At 52.0% G+C, this 16,322-nt stretch overlaps 1 protein-coding gene and 1 long non-coding RNA gene across 3 annotated transcripts in view; both read right to left on the reverse strand.

Annotated features, from left to right (window-relative positions):
* Positions 1-886, reverse strand: part of NR3C1 (nuclear receptor subfamily 3 group C member 1) — a 68,339-nt gene extending 67,453 nt beyond the window's left edge. The window contains exon 1 of one of the 2 annotated variants that reach the window (XM_053956376.1): positions 725-886. Coding sequence is in view for 1 of the 2 variants with exons in the window: in XM_053956375.1 (XP_053812350.1) it covers positions 179-278 (100 nt within the window). In the remaining variant the exon portion in view is untranslated. Of the gene's footprint in view, positions 1-178; positions 421-724 lie in introns of those variants that run through there. The other variant, XM_053956375.1, reaches the window with a different exon arrangement.
* Positions 887-2,636: 1,750 nt separating this feature from the next.
* LOC128795673 (uncharacterized) lies at positions 2,637-7,835 on the reverse strand. Its single transcript, XR_008433601.1, has 4 exons — positions 7,670-7,835; positions 7,119-7,177; positions 3,885-3,972; positions 2,637-3,698 (listed from the first exon to the last, which is right to left on the reverse strand). It is a non-coding gene; the product is annotated as an uncharacterized LOC128795673 (long non-coding RNA).
* Positions 7,836-16,322: the final 8,487 nt, after the last annotated feature.

Below are 16,322 nucleotides of genomic sequence, written 5' to 3' on the forward strand. Positions count from 1 at the left end.
CCAGCAGCTTTCGGCAGCGGGGCTCGCGGGGGTCCCGGCCGCGCTGCCCGGGGGAGCGGAGCCCCAGGCCCGCGTCCAGGGAGCCGCAGCCCGGCCCGGAGCGGGAGCGGGGCGCCCCGAACCGCTTAAGGTGGACACCCAGCAGCGACCGGAAAAAATACAGAAAACACAAGAATACCTCCAGCGCTGCCTTCTTCCTTTTTAAGGAGGAGGGAAACGGTAGTTATTTCATTTGACAATTCCCCCAACGCCCCAAAAAAAACAAGGCAGCGAATCATCCAGCGTAGGAAACGTGTCAAAAAATCAGCTGCGAGAGTCTGCCCAAGGGCGGAAAACGCTGCAAACACTTAAAACCGCCGGATTGCAATAAAATCGCCTTTTGCAAAGTACAGTTTTCAGAGAAATGTGTCGGGACCTGTTGAGCCGTCTCCTGGCACACCCACTTCTGCAGAACCAGCCCCGCGCGGGGCTCGGCCGCGCTCCCCGCCCGCGCCCCCCGCTCCCCCGGGACACGGACACCGGGGGCCCGGCCCGGGGGTCCCCGCGCCCCGCCGGGGCCGCCCCGCCGCCGCTCCCGCTGCCGTCCCGCCCCGGGCTCCTCCGGGGGCGGCTGGGCTCGGCTCCCCCCCCGCCCCGGGCATTCCTGCGGGGACCGCCGCACCCCCCTCGGCAAGTTCCCCGGGGGGCAAGCGCAGCCCCCCGCGGGACCCCCCGCCGGCCTTACCTCGTCCGGGGGAGGGCGCTGGGGCTCCTTCAGCCGCCCACGGCCATGGCGCCCCGCGGCGGGGGCGGCAGCCGGCTGGGGTGGGGGGTTACAGCCGCCCCTCGGGGCCGCGGCGGCGGCAGCACCGCTCCCCCCGCCGCCGCCGATGCTGCTCCGGCCGCTGCCGCTGCTCCTCCCGCGGGCCCCAGACCCTGACCCGTCCCCGCCCGCCGCCGCGGCGCCCCCTCCGTTAATTAGCGCTAATTGCCCCCGCGGACCTCGCCCCCCCCCCCCCGCGCTCCCCGCCCCGTCCCTCCGCCGGGCAGCGCCGCGCTCGGCGGTTCTGCCCCCGCCACAAAATGGAGGACGGCGGCGGCCGCCTCCTCCCCTTCCCCTCCCTCTCTCCCTCCCTCCCTCCGCCTCCCCGACGTGGAGAGGGAGTGGAGACAGCCGGCCCGGCGAGGGGCGGCCGCGGCCGGAGCTGCTCCGCGCCCCGGCTCGCCTCGGCTCTGCCGTGCCGTGCCCAGCCCGGCTCCGGCCCCGCCGCCGCCGCCGCCCGGCTCCGGGGGCAGCCCCAGCCGAGGGGGAACGGTGCGACCTGTTGGCCGAGACGGGAAAGTGCAGCCGGGCCGGACAGAGCGGGCAGGGCCGGGACGGGCAGAGCGGACAGGGCACGGCAGAGCGGGCACGGCAGAGCGGACAGGGCCGGGCAGAGCGGACAGGGCAGAGCGGGCAGGGCAGAGCGGACAGGGCCGGGCAGAGCGGACAGGGCAGAGCGGGCAGGGCCGGGCAGAGCAGAGCGGTCAGGGCTGGGCAGAGCAGAGTGGACAGGGCAGAGTGGACAGGGCAGGGCAGAGTGGACAGGGCCGGGCAGAGCAGACAGGGCACGGCAGAGCGGACAGGGCAGAGCGGGCAGGGCAGAGTGGACAGGGCAGAGCGGGCAGGGCAGAGTGGACAGGGCCGGGCAGAGCGGACAGGGCAGAGCGGGCAGGGCAGAGTGGACAGGGCCGGGCAGAGCGGACAGGGCCGGGCAGAGCAGAGCAGGCAGGGCTGGGCAGAGCAGACAGGGCAGGGCAGAGCGGGCAGGGCAGAGCGGACAGGGCAGAGCGGACAGGGCTGGGCAGAGCAGAGTGGACAGGGCAGAGTGGACAGGGCTGGGCAGAGCGGACCGAGCATGGCAGGGCAGACAGAGCCGGGCAGAGCTGGGCAGGGGGAGATGCTCTCGCTCAGCCCTGGCAAGGCACGGCTGGAGCCCGTGTCCAGCTCTGGGCTCTGCTCTACTGGCGAGACAAGGAGCTACTGGAGAGGGTCCAGTGGAGGCCACGAAGATGTTGAGGGGTCTGGAGCATCTTTCTCATGGAGGAGGGACTGTGGGAGCTGGGCTGGGTTGGTCCTGGGAAGACTGGGAGGGGATCCCATCAATCCATACAAACATCTCCAAGGGCTGGCAGAGCATGGTGCCAGACCCTGCTCAGTGGTGCCAGTGACAGGACAAGGAGCAATCAACTCAAACACAACGAGTTCCACCTCAGCACAAAGAAGAACTTCCTTTCCCTGGAGGGTGGCGGGCCCTGGAACAGCTGTCCAGGGAGAGGCTGGAGTTTCCCTCTCTACAGACATCCCAAACCCACCTGGACACGTTCCTCTGTCACCTCCAGGTAACCCTGCCTTGGGAGAGGATTGGACAAGATGATGAGATTTTACAGCACAATTATATGTCCTCTTCTTTTTTTAAGTTATAAGTTTTTTTCAGGCCACATTGACTTTTGGAAGCTGTTCTTTTACTTTTAAAATGCAAAACACATGCACACAATGTTACATTAACATAATTTTTTCCCCACAAGTTATGAAAAATGGTTCTAAAAATTGTAGCTCTTCCCCATTTTGAAAGATGTGTTTAAAGCAGCCCTCAAAACTGTCTTGTGGTGCATTTTGGATGATGCAATGGATTTACAGCTCTCAGGAAATGCTTCTTCCCATGCAAGGGAACTGGAATAGCAGAAGTCAGAGTGTTCACAGAGACTGTGAAACCTCTGTCACCAGCGCAGGGCTGTTGCAGAGGTCCTGGTTGTTCAATAAAGGCAATGACATCTCTCAAAGCATGAAATCCTAAAGTGCTGCTGGGACTACCCCTGGGAAATTCACACTATTGCTCTGTGAATGCTCTGCTGCAGAAACTGTCCTGCATTTGGGGACACCTCTCACTCCTGCAATTTGGGGAACTCAATTATTAGGGTACATGTGGGAGGACATCAGCCTGGAGGAGAGCTGTAGCTCCTTCTGTAGTTTGGGGAAACTGGAATAACAAAGCTGTCTATTTCTAAAACATTTAGATGAGAACATCTGTTTATAAACACCCGTTCAGATGCTTAATTACAGCTGGGTTTGTGCAGTAATGGGGAGGACACTCCTTCTCTAATGAATAATTCTTTATCTTAATGTCACCTTTGATCCGAAAGAACCCGATTTTAGTTATTATACAGAATGTTACTAAACCCTGGGAGAGAGGGAGGCCCTGGCACAGGGTGCCCAGAGCAGCTGGGGCTGCCCCTGCATCCCTGGCAGTGCCCAAGGCCAGGCTGGACAGGGCTGGGAGCAGCCTGGGACAGTGGAAGGTGTCCCTGCCCGTGGCAGGGGGTGGGAATGAGGTGACTTTTAGGTCCTTTCCAAGCCGAGCCGTGCTGTGATCCTGTGAACTCAAGCAGCCCGGGGCTCAGTGCGGCGCTGGGAGCGGCGGGCACGTCCAGCTCCAGCTCTCCCTGCGGGAACTGCGGCAGGCGCTGTGTGCGGGACGGCTCTGCCCGGGCCACGGCCGGCCCCCTCTGCCGAGGGCTGTTTCTCCTCGGTGCTGGCTGCAGCAGCGCTCAGTGCCAGCCCTTTTTGGTGACACTCCCGCTGTGTCCCCGCAGCTCCGGCCGCGCTCCGCCCGGCGCTGCAGCCGCGCCGGGTCTGCACCGGATTCTGTCCCTGAGATCCGTTCCCTTTAAAAGGTTTCCTATTGAATGGAGCAGATAAAAAAAAATATCAGATGTTTTCTGCCTCTCTCTATAAAACAGGGAAAAGAATGTTACAGGCTCGCCCTCGTCCAGGTGCGCCTCGGGCGGGGGGAGCCCGGAGCGTCCCGCGGGGCAGTGACCGGGGGATGCTCCTGTGCCCGAGGCTCCCCTGGAGCCGCACAAACCTTTCTCACACAGCCCTGTGGGGCTCAGCCACCCAGGAAACCGCCTCCCCTCGCTCTCCTTCAGACAGAAGTGTTCCCTCGGACACTCCTACAGTGTAAAAATAAATGTAATGTAAAAGCTGATAAGCTGTGTTTTCTGGCTGTTTCACAACATTAATGTGCATCCAGTACAGAACAACTTCAAATGTGTTATGTGATGATGGTCAGAGTTAAATACAACTCATCTTTGCTAGTTTATACAAATGCATGGAGTAAGTTAGGCTTTAAAAAACTTGTGATTTTTTTTTTTTTCAAGTAAGTGCAGGTCTGGTGGGAGCCCAGAGCCCCAGGAATTTTGGGGAGCCACAGGGAGAGTGGTGCCAATTGTCATACTACAAATTTCAAAAATCTATAAATGGCTGCACATTCCTACGCCACAATGTAATAATACTGCAGAGAAAATGAGCCTTGACCTTAACAAACACTAAATATAGACTTTAAAATATAGAAGTGGAGAATATTATTAAATCATTAAAACATAATTATGGCTCTCATTGAGGAGATCAGGCAATTCATGGAAGCAGGAGCCACTTTGAGCTTTGTGTGGAGCGTTCCAAAGGTCAGAAAGAACATCTGAAGGGAACTCCTGTGCCTGCCAGAGGCTGACATAAATCTGCCTGGGGTCAGCACGGACAATGGGGGCACCTGGAGATAAGCAGATCCTGTCACATCTGACAGAAGGGAGTGTGCAGAACGTGGGCCACAGGAAGCATCGCGGTGTGGAGTCACGCGGGGAAAGATCAGGGTTTGCACTTATGGAATGAAGGCTGTATGGACTCCACACATAATAACTCCTAAAGTCCTTAAGCCTACTTGGAAGTACTTCCAAAAGTAAGGGTTTTGTTGCCTTTTCCTATGAAATGCCAGTTGTGTAGCTGTGCCTCAGACAGCTCATGTAAAGCAGAGTTTTATAGTTTTATAGTTTTATATTGCTCCTCCCTCTGCAATCTGCTCTCTCCCAAAAGGGCAGTGACATGCCCAGTGTCTAAGGCTCTTCCCAAGCCCAAATCTTTGAAGATCTTGATTGCCTTGTAAGGAGCTGTGTTTTGTTTCCTATCAGCTTGAGAGTAATTCTGCTTAATTCTTGAACATACATCAAAGTCGCTGAGCCAGTGCCTGCAGCCTGTCAATAGCTTTGCAGGGAAACTGGGATGGGATAAGGATGTTCCCAGCTGTGGCTCCCACGGCTCAGGAGCTGCTGCTTTACCAGCAGGACATCACAGCATCCTCCCCGTGCTTGTCAGGGGAGGCTCCTGGCTCTGAGCTCACTCCGAGTGTGCTTTTGCCATTAGCTGTGGTCAGACACAGAGTGAGGCACAGAGGGGCTGGGCCATGCCCTCCTAACTCCTCCCTGCATTCATGACTCCTGGTATTTTTCCTATTTTTACCATGTTTTTCCCTGTATTTCCCAGGGTAGCCCTTGTCTGTTGTGGTCTATTTTGTGCTTTGATTTCCCACCAGGTCTTTCACTTCTACATGAATCACTCTGTAGTTCTCCCTCTGTGACATTCTCCTTCCCAGCTCCTTCCTCTTTTCGTGTATTGATCTGCTTCATCCTGAATCCCTTCCCCTAAAGGATCATGGAATGGCCTGGGTTGGAAGGGACCTTGAAGCTCAACCCATTCCTGTGGGAGCTGTGACAAAAGGCTGAATCTCCAAGGTGCTGGGACAGACAGACAGTGAAATGCAGTGGTCAGAAATGGAGGGGAGAATGGGAGAGGAATTAATTGGGTTAATTGACAAGGAGGAGCACTTTGTAACATGCATGGGGTGAAGTCATATGCAAGTACACACAAACAACTTTGTTGTTCTGGAGCTTTGCAGAAACATCTGGCAACAACATGCAAGGAAGAGGAAACCTTTGGTTTATGCATCAAGACCTCTCTATGAAAAAAAGAAAACTTGAGCTAATTACAGGATGCCTGCAAGAAGAGAACCACCTTTGATTGCAGCCGTATTTTTTCCTGCAGCACAATGCCTGCTGAAATCCAGTAGCCAGTGGCACACAGATTTGAGTGGAGTCTGGGCTCTGTGGCATTGCCAAGGCAGCCCCTCCACGGGCAGGGGGGCTGTAGGGACTCCCTGTGTCACAGAGACCCGAGGGCAGCTCCCAGGGCCACCTTGGCTCAGCTGCCCTTGGGGACAGGGAGAAGTTCCCTGGACAGGTGAATCAATGAAGGCCTGATCTCGCTCACCAGTTCCATGAATTGCCACGTGCAAGGAGCCAGGCAAGAAGAAACGATGAACAACAGTGTTGGGAGTTCTTTGTTTGTTTTGGAATGTTGTGGTGCTGCTGCTGCTGCAAAGGGGCAAATTAACACCAGTGCCAAGGCAGTGCTGGAACCAGAGCGGGCACAGCTGTGTATTCCCAGGGACTCTGGAACTGCATTCCCACGTGACTCCACCATGGCAGATCCATTGCAGAAGTGCACCACGCAGCAGGCTGACACCTACTTTGTTTTAAAGCAAGTCCTACTTCCCCATGCTGGTGATTTCAACCCACGTTCTATAAATCCAGGGCTTGTCAGCAATAACACAGAGTTATGTGCAGCTGGGCTCACTAATGAAACAAATTCAGCTGTGACACTGGCAGAGTTTTCAGCTCGGACTCAGGAGTGAAATATGTAAGTAAAGGTATGAACAAAACAAAAATGTTACCACTAAAAGAGTGTTTTATGAAATGCCACGTGCCTTTTAAAACACCTGCCTTTACAGAAAGAGATATAGTACCTCTTCAAACTGAAACCATAATTCCAAACTTTGCCATGTTTAGTACCCTGGATGGGTCCTAAATTAGAGCCTGAGGCAACCCCCGGGGCCAAGGGGAAGGATTCTTGGACTTGCAGTATGAGTGCCATATGAAGGAAGGATTTTTAAACCTTTTCCTAAATATCACATACCCAAAATGGGAGAATTCAAAGGGAGTTAGGTAAGGAGCTGGGACATAAAAAATTAAAATGCTTTTTCTGGAGACAAGAAGGGAATATGGTAGAAGTTAATTTGATGCAAGGTCTTGATCTTTTAATGTCTTATGGAAAAAGTGCTTAATTGTCCTTATCCTTTGAGCTCCATCCTCTTTACTCCCCGTGTTTTGTTGTTCCAGTATTTACATGGATATAACTTTCAAAGCACTGCTGATTTAAATGGGCATTTTCTGTGATTTAGCTGGGAGATATTATAAAACAGAAGACTTACCAAGGTATTTCCTCTGTGGGATTGTGCTTGGCATCAGACTGACATCACAGAAATTGGTGCTGAAAAGAGAAAACAAATAAAAAGAAAATCATATTGTCTTATCTTATTTAAAGATGAGTTTAGAGACAGCCTAAACATTCTGGTAACACAAAGCTCTCCAGAACAGGTGGTTATTTTGCCACCTGAGAGTTCCTGCATTGCCAGCAGCATCGAAACCCAGACTTGTGAGTGGCTCTGAAGCACTTCAGTGTAAATAAGCAGCAGCTCTGTCAGAAACAGCCTCACTTGAAATATTTCAAGGAGCAGGGCCTCTCCCACTTTTTGTTCAGAAACAGCCTGGAGCCAGCACCCTGCAGCCCTCGCTGGGGCTGGGGTCAGCTCTCCCCAGGACGTGGGAGCAGAGGGGACGTGTGTCCCATGTCACACCTCGTGCCACAGCTCCCCAGGGGCAGATGCACAGTGACAGGAGCCTCATCCCCAGCTCATCCACGGAGCCAAGCAGGAGTGTGTGCTCTCCAAAGCTGTTGTTTTGCCCTAATCCTATTTCTTACCTTTTCATTCTAGATATACTTGCTGAGAGGGGCGACCAGAAGCACACACAGTACACAAGACATGGTCACACAAAGCTCTTTTCCCTCCCTTTCCTCATCATTCTGAACATTCCAGATGATTTTTCTGAAAGCCAGAGGGGAGTTTGTTTCAGAAGAACTCCATATCTCCAGTGACAATATCTAATTTACAGCTTGTCATGGCACACACTCGTTTGTTCTTCTTGCTTCTCCTTGTGTGCATTATAATCTTCTGTGCATTATAAACTCAGCCTGGCATTTGACCACCTGTTCACTCTCAGGTCGGACACTGGTCAGGTACTTCTGCAGCTCTTTACAGCTAGATTTTGGTTTACTGCTTTGAATAATTTATTTTCAGCAGACATCTTTGTCACTTCCTGCCACCTCCTCTCCTTTTCCAAGTCATTTATGAGTATTTGGAATGGCAGAGATCTCTGTGGGACTCCACTTAGCTGTGAAATTATCTATTTCTTCCCACCTTTTGCTTCCACATTTTAACCACTTTTTGACCCTTTAAAGGATCCTCTCTGTTTCCCTGGGCAGCTCAATTTGTCTGACATGAAAGCTGCCTTGAAGGGGCAAGAAAGCAGAGAACGAGCCTGATCCTTTATTAAAACCCCAGCAAAGAGAGATGACGGCCCAGTTCTGCTGTGGGTGTCAGCACAAGGAAATCAGAGATTCCTGCTGAGAGGAGCAAGAGCCTGACTCACCCTGCAGACAGAAACCCTCAGCTGCAGCAGCGAGGAGGAGCCGGCGCTTTTGCCCAAGCACAGACTCGCTGGCAGGATTTAAACTCCTCAGTTTGCAAACTTCTCCCCAAGAGAACATGAGCGAGGTTAATTGGCTTAGAGGCACTAACGAAGCTGCAGGTTTGGGCTCTCCTGTATCAATGCAAAACTTCCTAAAAAAAAAAAGTTTCTCCTGTGAAACAAGTCTTCTCTGGTTTTTCAGGTATGGTGTGGAACTCGTCGTTAATTTGCAGGTAAGAGCCAGCCACACCCCTGCTGTCACAGCCGAAGGGGCTGCGTGATGGCAGAAGTCCTGCAGGTGTGATGATTTATAGGGTTTAGCAGAGATGAAGAGAACTCGAGGCTCGGCACTCGCTGGGAATTATTACAAAAGTTCCTCACGTCTCTCAGGAGCTGAAGCTCCCTGGGTGCTGTGAGCAGTCCAGTGTTGAGCCTTGCTGCATCATTTGCCTGCAGGAGAGGGTTTGCCATCGCACGGGGGTTTGTGGTGTGCCAGCATCCCTGCCATGGACCTGCATCCACGGGCACAGCTGCCAGGTCCACGGGCACAGCCTCCTCAGGGCATTCTGAGTGCTCACAGTGTGCGATTCTTTTTGGGAAAGCCAAAGGAAATGTTCGGAGAATTAGGGAATGCCAGACTGGTTTGGGCTGGGAGGGCTAGTAAAGATGGTTTTGATCCAACCCCTGGCCATGGGCAGGGACACTGCACCTTAAATGGGCAGTGTCAGAGGATACTCCCCAATGAATGGATGGGACTGAGAAATATTTACTAATAAACCGATAAAAAACTAATTTAAAATAACTCAGTCATCATCAGAGAGGAAGGAAAAAGCAGATTATGAACAGTAACTTTTATCGAGACTTGTAAAGAACCACAGGAGTCCTCCGGGGTTGTTACAGTGCCCCAAAAGGCTCTTTTGTGCTTACACAAAGGTCAGTGTTTGACTTCTTCCATTACTGTTTAACAAGGAACAGGACCTGAAACAACTGCAACAGGCAAATAAAAGCTTTACAGCGTGGTCTCCTTGCCAAAACTCTGCTATGCCTGCAGCCCCCGAAGGGCTGAGAGAGAGGCAAGAAAATGGGAGGCCAGATGAGCGCAGATTCCACCGCAGCTCCCGGCCCGGGAGCGCGGGGGCTCGGGGCTTCCTGCCCGCTCCTCCCGGAGCGCTGCCTCAGCTCCCACCGGGGTTCTGAGCTGCTTCACGGAGGGGTTTCTACACAGCGGAACTGCCTGGGGCAGAGCGAGAGCGAAACTCCGCAGGTGATTTCTGCCCGTGCCCTCGGCCCCGCCACGGGCGGCCCGGGCCCCGCGGTGCCGGCCGGCCCGGCCCGGCCTGCTGGGCTCACCGGAGGCACCGGTGGCTGTTTTTATTGAGAAACCTCTCTAAATAACCGACAGAAAAAGCAGGAAAGCGCAGCTCTGCAGAGGATGGACACACGTTCCCTGCGCCCGCTCCTTCCCCACAGCGTCCTGCTGCGCCTCAGGCCCCGCAAAGCCATGAGGGCCCTCAGGGGAGGTGAGGACAATGCCCTGGATCGCCTTCTCTTTCCATCTGTACTGCCGCTGCCAGGCAGGGTTCCCTGAGAATCAGAGAATCCCAGGATGGTGTGGCTGGAGGGACCTTAAAGCCCACCCTGTGCCACTCCTGCCACTGTCCCAGGGTGGCCCAAGCCCTGTCCAGCCTGGCCTTGGGCACGCCGGGGATGGGATAGCCCTTCACAGCCCTCGCCAGGCTCACCTCCAGAGCAGCACATTCTTCTCTCTCTCAGGATTTCATAGAGCAGCACAGAGGAAAGAAAGAGAAAACAATTTCTATTTCTGCTCCTTGTTTCTCCCATGTGGGATGTGTTTGGAGAATTGTTTACCTGGGGTCATTGCTTGGTTGGATTCTGGTGAGGATTGTTTGAGCCTGGTGGCCAATCCAATCCAATCCAACCCAATCCAATCCAACCCAATCCATTCCAGTCCAACCCAATCCAATCCAATCCAATCCAATCCAACCCAATCCAATCCAATCCAATCCAACCCAATCCAATCCAATCCAACCCAATCCAACCCAATCCAATCCAACCCAATCCAATCCAACCCAATCCAATCCAACCCAATCCAACCCAATCCAATCCAATCCAACCCAACCCAACCCAATCCAATCCAACCCAATCCAATCCAACCCAATCCAACCCAATCCAACCCAATCCAACCCAATCCAATCCAATCCAACCCAACCCAACCCAATCCAATCCAATCCAATCCAATCCAATCCAATCCAATCCAACCCAATCCAACCCAATCCAATCCAATCCAATCCAATCCAACCCAATCCAATCCAATCCCATCCAATCCAATCCAATCCAATCCAATCCAATCCAATCCAATCCAACCCACCTGTGGCTGCACTCTCAGAGAGGGTCACGAGTTGTGAGTTAGTTAGATATGGCAGTTAGAAAAGTAGGTTTGTAGTTTTAGTATCTCCATTAAATAGTATATTAATGTATTATAGCACAGTTATAATAAAGAAATCATTCAGCCTCCTGAGCTGGAGTCAGACATCAGCATTTCTCCCCACCGGGTTCACCTGTTTTTACAATACTCACCCTTCAGACAGCGCAGGGGGACGGCCTGGGCAGGGACAGGGATGCAGGAGCTGGAAAAGCAGCGTGCTGTCAGTGTGCTCCCAGTGCATCACACACCTCTGGCCTCTGCAAACAGCTGGTAACAATGGTCCGGAGAACAGTAACACGGATCAATGTACAAATTCAATTAGGAAGAGAAAATGAAAATATTACGTGGAATACTAAGCTAAGCTGATACTTTAGCCTTGAGTTTAGAATTTGTTTGGTTTAGAGGAGACGTTCTAATCAGATTAAAAGGAGGTTTCAAAAAAATTACTAACAGATGTGAATGAAATAGATAATGATTTTCATTCCTGATTATGTGACCAAGGTTATAGATGGGAGGAGGGAGTTTAATGGAAATAATGTGGCCATTATGTGTGCTTAAGTGTGCTTATGCTTTTCTGATAAAGATTAACTCTTTGCAGTTTCTCTCATTTAGCAAGTGCCCAGTGATCCATTCCCGACTGACCTGAACCCAGGAAGGAAAATTGACAGCCTCAGTTTCCGCCTGCTGTCCTCAGAATGTAATCAGTGTCTGAACGATGTGATTCCTTCTGTGGAAGGCCAGAGCACCTTCCCAGAGGGAAGCAGTATCAGGGCCATCCTTCACTCTGAGAGGATGCTACATCTTCAACCCAGTCCATGAGATTTCCAGCTCACAGGCTCAGGGCACACACAGCCCCAGGACCTGCTCTCCACAGCTAAAGCTTTCCTGATGGACTTAAACTGTTAGAGCCCAGAACAGAAAAATTAAAGAAATCACCTCTGGAAGCAGGGACAGCCAAGTGCACAAAGCCCTGAGGGAATCTGGGAATTGTCACTGCAGGGGAGGCTGAATTTCCAGAACTGTTTCATTCTGCACATGGAATAAGAGAATCTGTGGCTTGTTGCAATTTCCTGATAAGTACAACTCTTGGAGGGACCAGTCGGACTCACTGGTGAGACACCATCACTCTTCTCCTGTCATTCCTCCCATGTCCAGAACATGAAAAAAGTGGTGGCAGAACCTCTCCATCAGCCCCTGAGATGGCTGAGGAGCGTGGTGGAGGGGAGTGGGGGATGCTGCGGCTGAGAGCATCGCGGTGGAGCACCCAGGACACCTCAGCCAGCAGTTCCAGGTCACTGTGTTCCAAATAATGACCTGGGAGCAGCACTGCTGCTCTTGGCCTTGCTTGGAAAAGCCTCCATGGAGCCAAAGGCTGCCAGGGTGGGTCCATGTGTCCCCTGTGGCTCCATGCCAGGGAACACAGCCCCGCTTCGGGAGGACAGCTCCGACCCCGGATCAGTTCCTGGGATTTTACACTCTCTGCACTTCTCAGATCTTCTATAACTTCTGAAATGTCTCGGTTGCAAGGAGGAATTTTGGTAAATGAGTCAAATCTTGTCTTTAGAACCTGTTCAGGCTAACAGCCTGAGGGGTAAGGGATTTCAGCCTTCCCTTCCCCTCCCATGTCATATTTACTTGGTTGTGTTTCACATCTTTAAGCTTTGGAGTGAAGAGAGAACAGAGACAAATATGTTGTTTGTTTTCCCAGTGCCAGATGGATGGATTCAATTTTCAGATTCCTTAAACTGCCAACACTGCAAAATTGTAAAGAAAAAAACACCAAAATCATTTGTTTTAAAGATCTGTTGTGGTTTCTATAAACTACACAAAATTCTTTTGGCATTTATAACAGAATTGATGCCACATGCACATTATATCACCCACATACTTTAGTGAGAAGTTTAGGTAAGGTAAAAATGAATCAATATAGTGCTTCTTTTTTTGCTACTGCCTTCATTTAACCACAGAGCTGCAGGTAAAACTCCTCCCAGCCTGCCTTGGGTGTGAGTAGCACACCTGGGCTGTCCATAACCCCACCTGTCAGGGCCTTGGCCCTGTCCCCTGGGGTTACCCATGGAGCTGGTGGCCATGTAGAACCCCCTGCCCACCCTGCTGATACACTGGAAGGCCTCAGGAAGCAGAAAAACTGCATGGAAGAGTTCTTTCCAAGTGTGTGTTATTCCCAAACAGGCTCTGTAGCCTGAAGAGCATTTGGAGAGGGAGTTCTCTCTAGCAATCTACGAAAGTCTTGTGTGAATCACTAAACTATCACAACAATCTGGAATAATTGGCAGTTTTCCACTCAAAACCCCTATTTTATTCTGCTTCTGTCTGCTGGGTCTGAAAAGAGCTGTTTTTGTACAACATCCAGAATTCCAGGAAAACCTGCCGTTCCCATTACTCTGCCATTTCTCCGCTTCCAGAAACAATCTGCCACTACCCAGAGGCTTCCAGTCATTCTGCTGAGCTGACTTTTGCCTGTTAACTGGGGAATGTTTGTGCCCTCGGAGACCTTCCCAGCTCCTGGATGAGGCCAAACTGCTCCTCTGGCGTGGCAGAGCCCCCATGGCCATCCCCTGCTCCCTGTCCCGGCAGTGAGCAGCGCACTGCACTGCCACTGGAGCCATCTGGGGATGGGCAAAGCTGCAATCCCACAGCTGCATCCTGCAGGGTCCCGGGGCACTGGGAAATCAGGGACACCCAGCAGCCCCAGAGGGGAGGGACAGCCAGGACTGGGGGCAGCTCTGAGGTCAGGGGGGAACAGCGGTGCCTTCCCCCGCTGTGCAGCACTTGGGACCACAGAATCATGGAATATCCTGGGCTGGAAGGGACCCACAAGGGCTCTCGAAATCCAGATCCTTGCTCTGCACAGGGAAACCCTAGGAGTGCCCCCAGTGCCTAAAAAAAAAAAAAAAGGATTTTCTTGCCCATTTTATTCATCAAAATTCTCCTCACTTTTCCAATTATAGACTGAAAAATCTACTGATTTAATGCCTCATCCTGTTTTTAATCCTTGTGGAGGCAAGCCTCACATTAGACAATCATGGGATCATTCTCCTCTCAGTGACTTGGGACTTTGCTAACCCAGATCCACACAGCAGCCGTCACAGCCCAGTGGTAGAATCAGAAATTCACTTTCCTTTACAGAGTGCCTCGAAGATTTAGCATTTCCTGGGACTGGACCATTAGAACGGACTAAAACTCCAGCATTTTAGATAAAACAATGAGGATTCTCTCCACCTGGTGCCCCAGGGTTCCAAGGGTTAATCAGTTTTTGGCAGCTCTGCAGGGGCTCAACCCAGAGAGGGCAAATTTCTGAAAGCAGGCTGTGCTGTGGGGACACCATCAGGAGATTGCTGTGGGTGTCATCACACACCAGAGCCAAAGGCAAAGTGCTCCCGAGAGGGGATTGCTCCTCCTGGAACGGGGGCTCGGGAAAAAGGGGATTGGAAAAGGGGGCTCAGCACCAGGGGCTCGTTGCTCTGTGTGTGCTGGGACCTGCAGGAGCAGCTCCTTGGGGTTGGGCTCCTTTGTGCTGTAATTGAACATTTCTAAATCTGCAAGGCAAAGGGAGCACAACTGGATTTAAATGGCCTTATTTGAATTGAACAATCTGTTATTATTATTTTTTAAATTAGAAAAGCTCTGGCCATGCAACAGCAACGAGGGCTTACTACAGCCTTGAGCAGCAGTAACTATGACTCAGACTTATGTGGTTTATTCACGTATTTTCTCTGATTACAGCAAGAAATGCAGATTTGCCATGGCAATCTCTTCATCACATGTCAGGACACCCATTCAGACATAAAGGGCTTCTCTTCCAGAGACCCTCTGAGGTCACTGCTGCTCTGAGATCTTTGGGGACAGAATGTACACAGTTCACTGAGAGGGGCTTTTCATGTAGTTTAAGAGCAAGATGGTCTCTGGCTGCAGAAGTAATCTAACGACAGCCTTCCCTTGGTAGATTGTTTTTCTTCTTTCTTTTTCTTTTTTTCCTTCCCCTAAAATAGTAGGAGAATATTTTTAAAGGCTTTTGCCTGGCTAAAATAAATATGAAATTGTATGAATTCCAAGGGTTTAGGGAGATATTAATTAGTGCTGGGAAAAAATTAAAAAAAGAAATAAAGATTAAGTAATTAAACTAGTACCCGAACAACCTTAATATTTGATAGAATCTAGATATTTGATCTAGGTGTCAGCTCTGTTTTTCCTTTCAGGAGCTACAATAACTGAAATTCCTGTTTGCCAAGCCAGGATGCTGTCAGTAAATCAGCTGTGATGGGGAGCCTGAGCCTGCCCTGGTGCATGGCTCCCACTCCTGCAGAGATCTTTTCCAAGGGATGGAGTTGGGATGAATCCTGGCAATGGGCAATAGCCCAGCACGGTGAACGAGGAGAGGCAGAACTACAAGTGCAACCTCTCATGCACAGGGCACTGTTTAATTGCTGTGCAATGAGCTCTGGAGGGCAGCCAGCCCAGGGACAGCAGGGGAATCAGGTTTGCCCTCAGCTGGGGAAGGGGTGCTCATGATGGGGCACTGGGCAGGTAGGAGCAATCCTCGCAGCTTGGTATCCACAATTTTCCAGGTCCTAGATTCCAGTTTACAATAAAACAGAGGCCTGAAACTCTCAGTCCTCCTCTCTGCCCAGAGTCCAGCACGGGTGGGGTCCCATCTGTACCCCGGATTTTGGGGACAGCCCCAACCCATTTACTTTGAGGAGGTAACACAGCAAAGTCTGAGGCCACAAACGCCTGAAGAACCTGCCTGGCACTGGGACATTTGCTTTGTCTTTGCAATAATTCCCATTCCAATCTCCCCAAGACAAAATCCTGAGAAAACAACCCTCGACACCCACGGAATTCTGCAAAAGTTAAAGCACTTTGTAGATCAAGCATGAAGAAATATGCGATGAAAGGCCCTTAAAATGAGTTAAAAGCAAGACGGTTTTGCTCCACAAGATTATGCATTTAATAAGAAACTTCTAAAGAATCTGCTCTTTTCATCTTCACGGAAAAAGAGCCCGTGTGTGGGGGTGATGGAGCCGTGCAGGCAGCTCAGCACCGGCAGCACCTGCGGCACAGGGGAGGCAGAGCACAGCCGGGATGCTGTGGCTGCACACAGCACTGCTGGGCAGGGGCAGGAGGCAGCTGCAGGAGTGACAGCGACAGTGGGAGTGACAGCGACAGTGGGAGTGACAGCAGCTGGGCCACCACACAGCAGCGGTGTCGCTGCGAGGGCTTCAGGGCTCAGCTGCTCGGGGTACAGCGCTCTGCCAGCCCAGACTGCAGTGAGAACCTTGCCTGGAGGGAAAACGGGGCATTAAATCAGGGTTTGGGCTTTCAGGTGACATGGGACGCGGAAGAGAGGAGAATGAACTCCAGGTGTGGCTCTGGCTGCCCTTTGTCCTGCCTGGCTCCAGCCCTCAGCGCGAGCTCCGTG

The sequence above is a fragment of the Vidua chalybeata genome, chromosome 15 (assembly GCF_026979565.1).
Source record: "Vidua chalybeata isolate OUT-0048 chromosome 15, bVidCha1 merged haplotype, whole genome shotgun sequence".
In the NCBI taxonomy this organism is placed as follows: domain Eukaryota; kingdom Metazoa; phylum Chordata; class Aves; order Passeriformes; family Viduidae; genus Vidua; species Vidua chalybeata.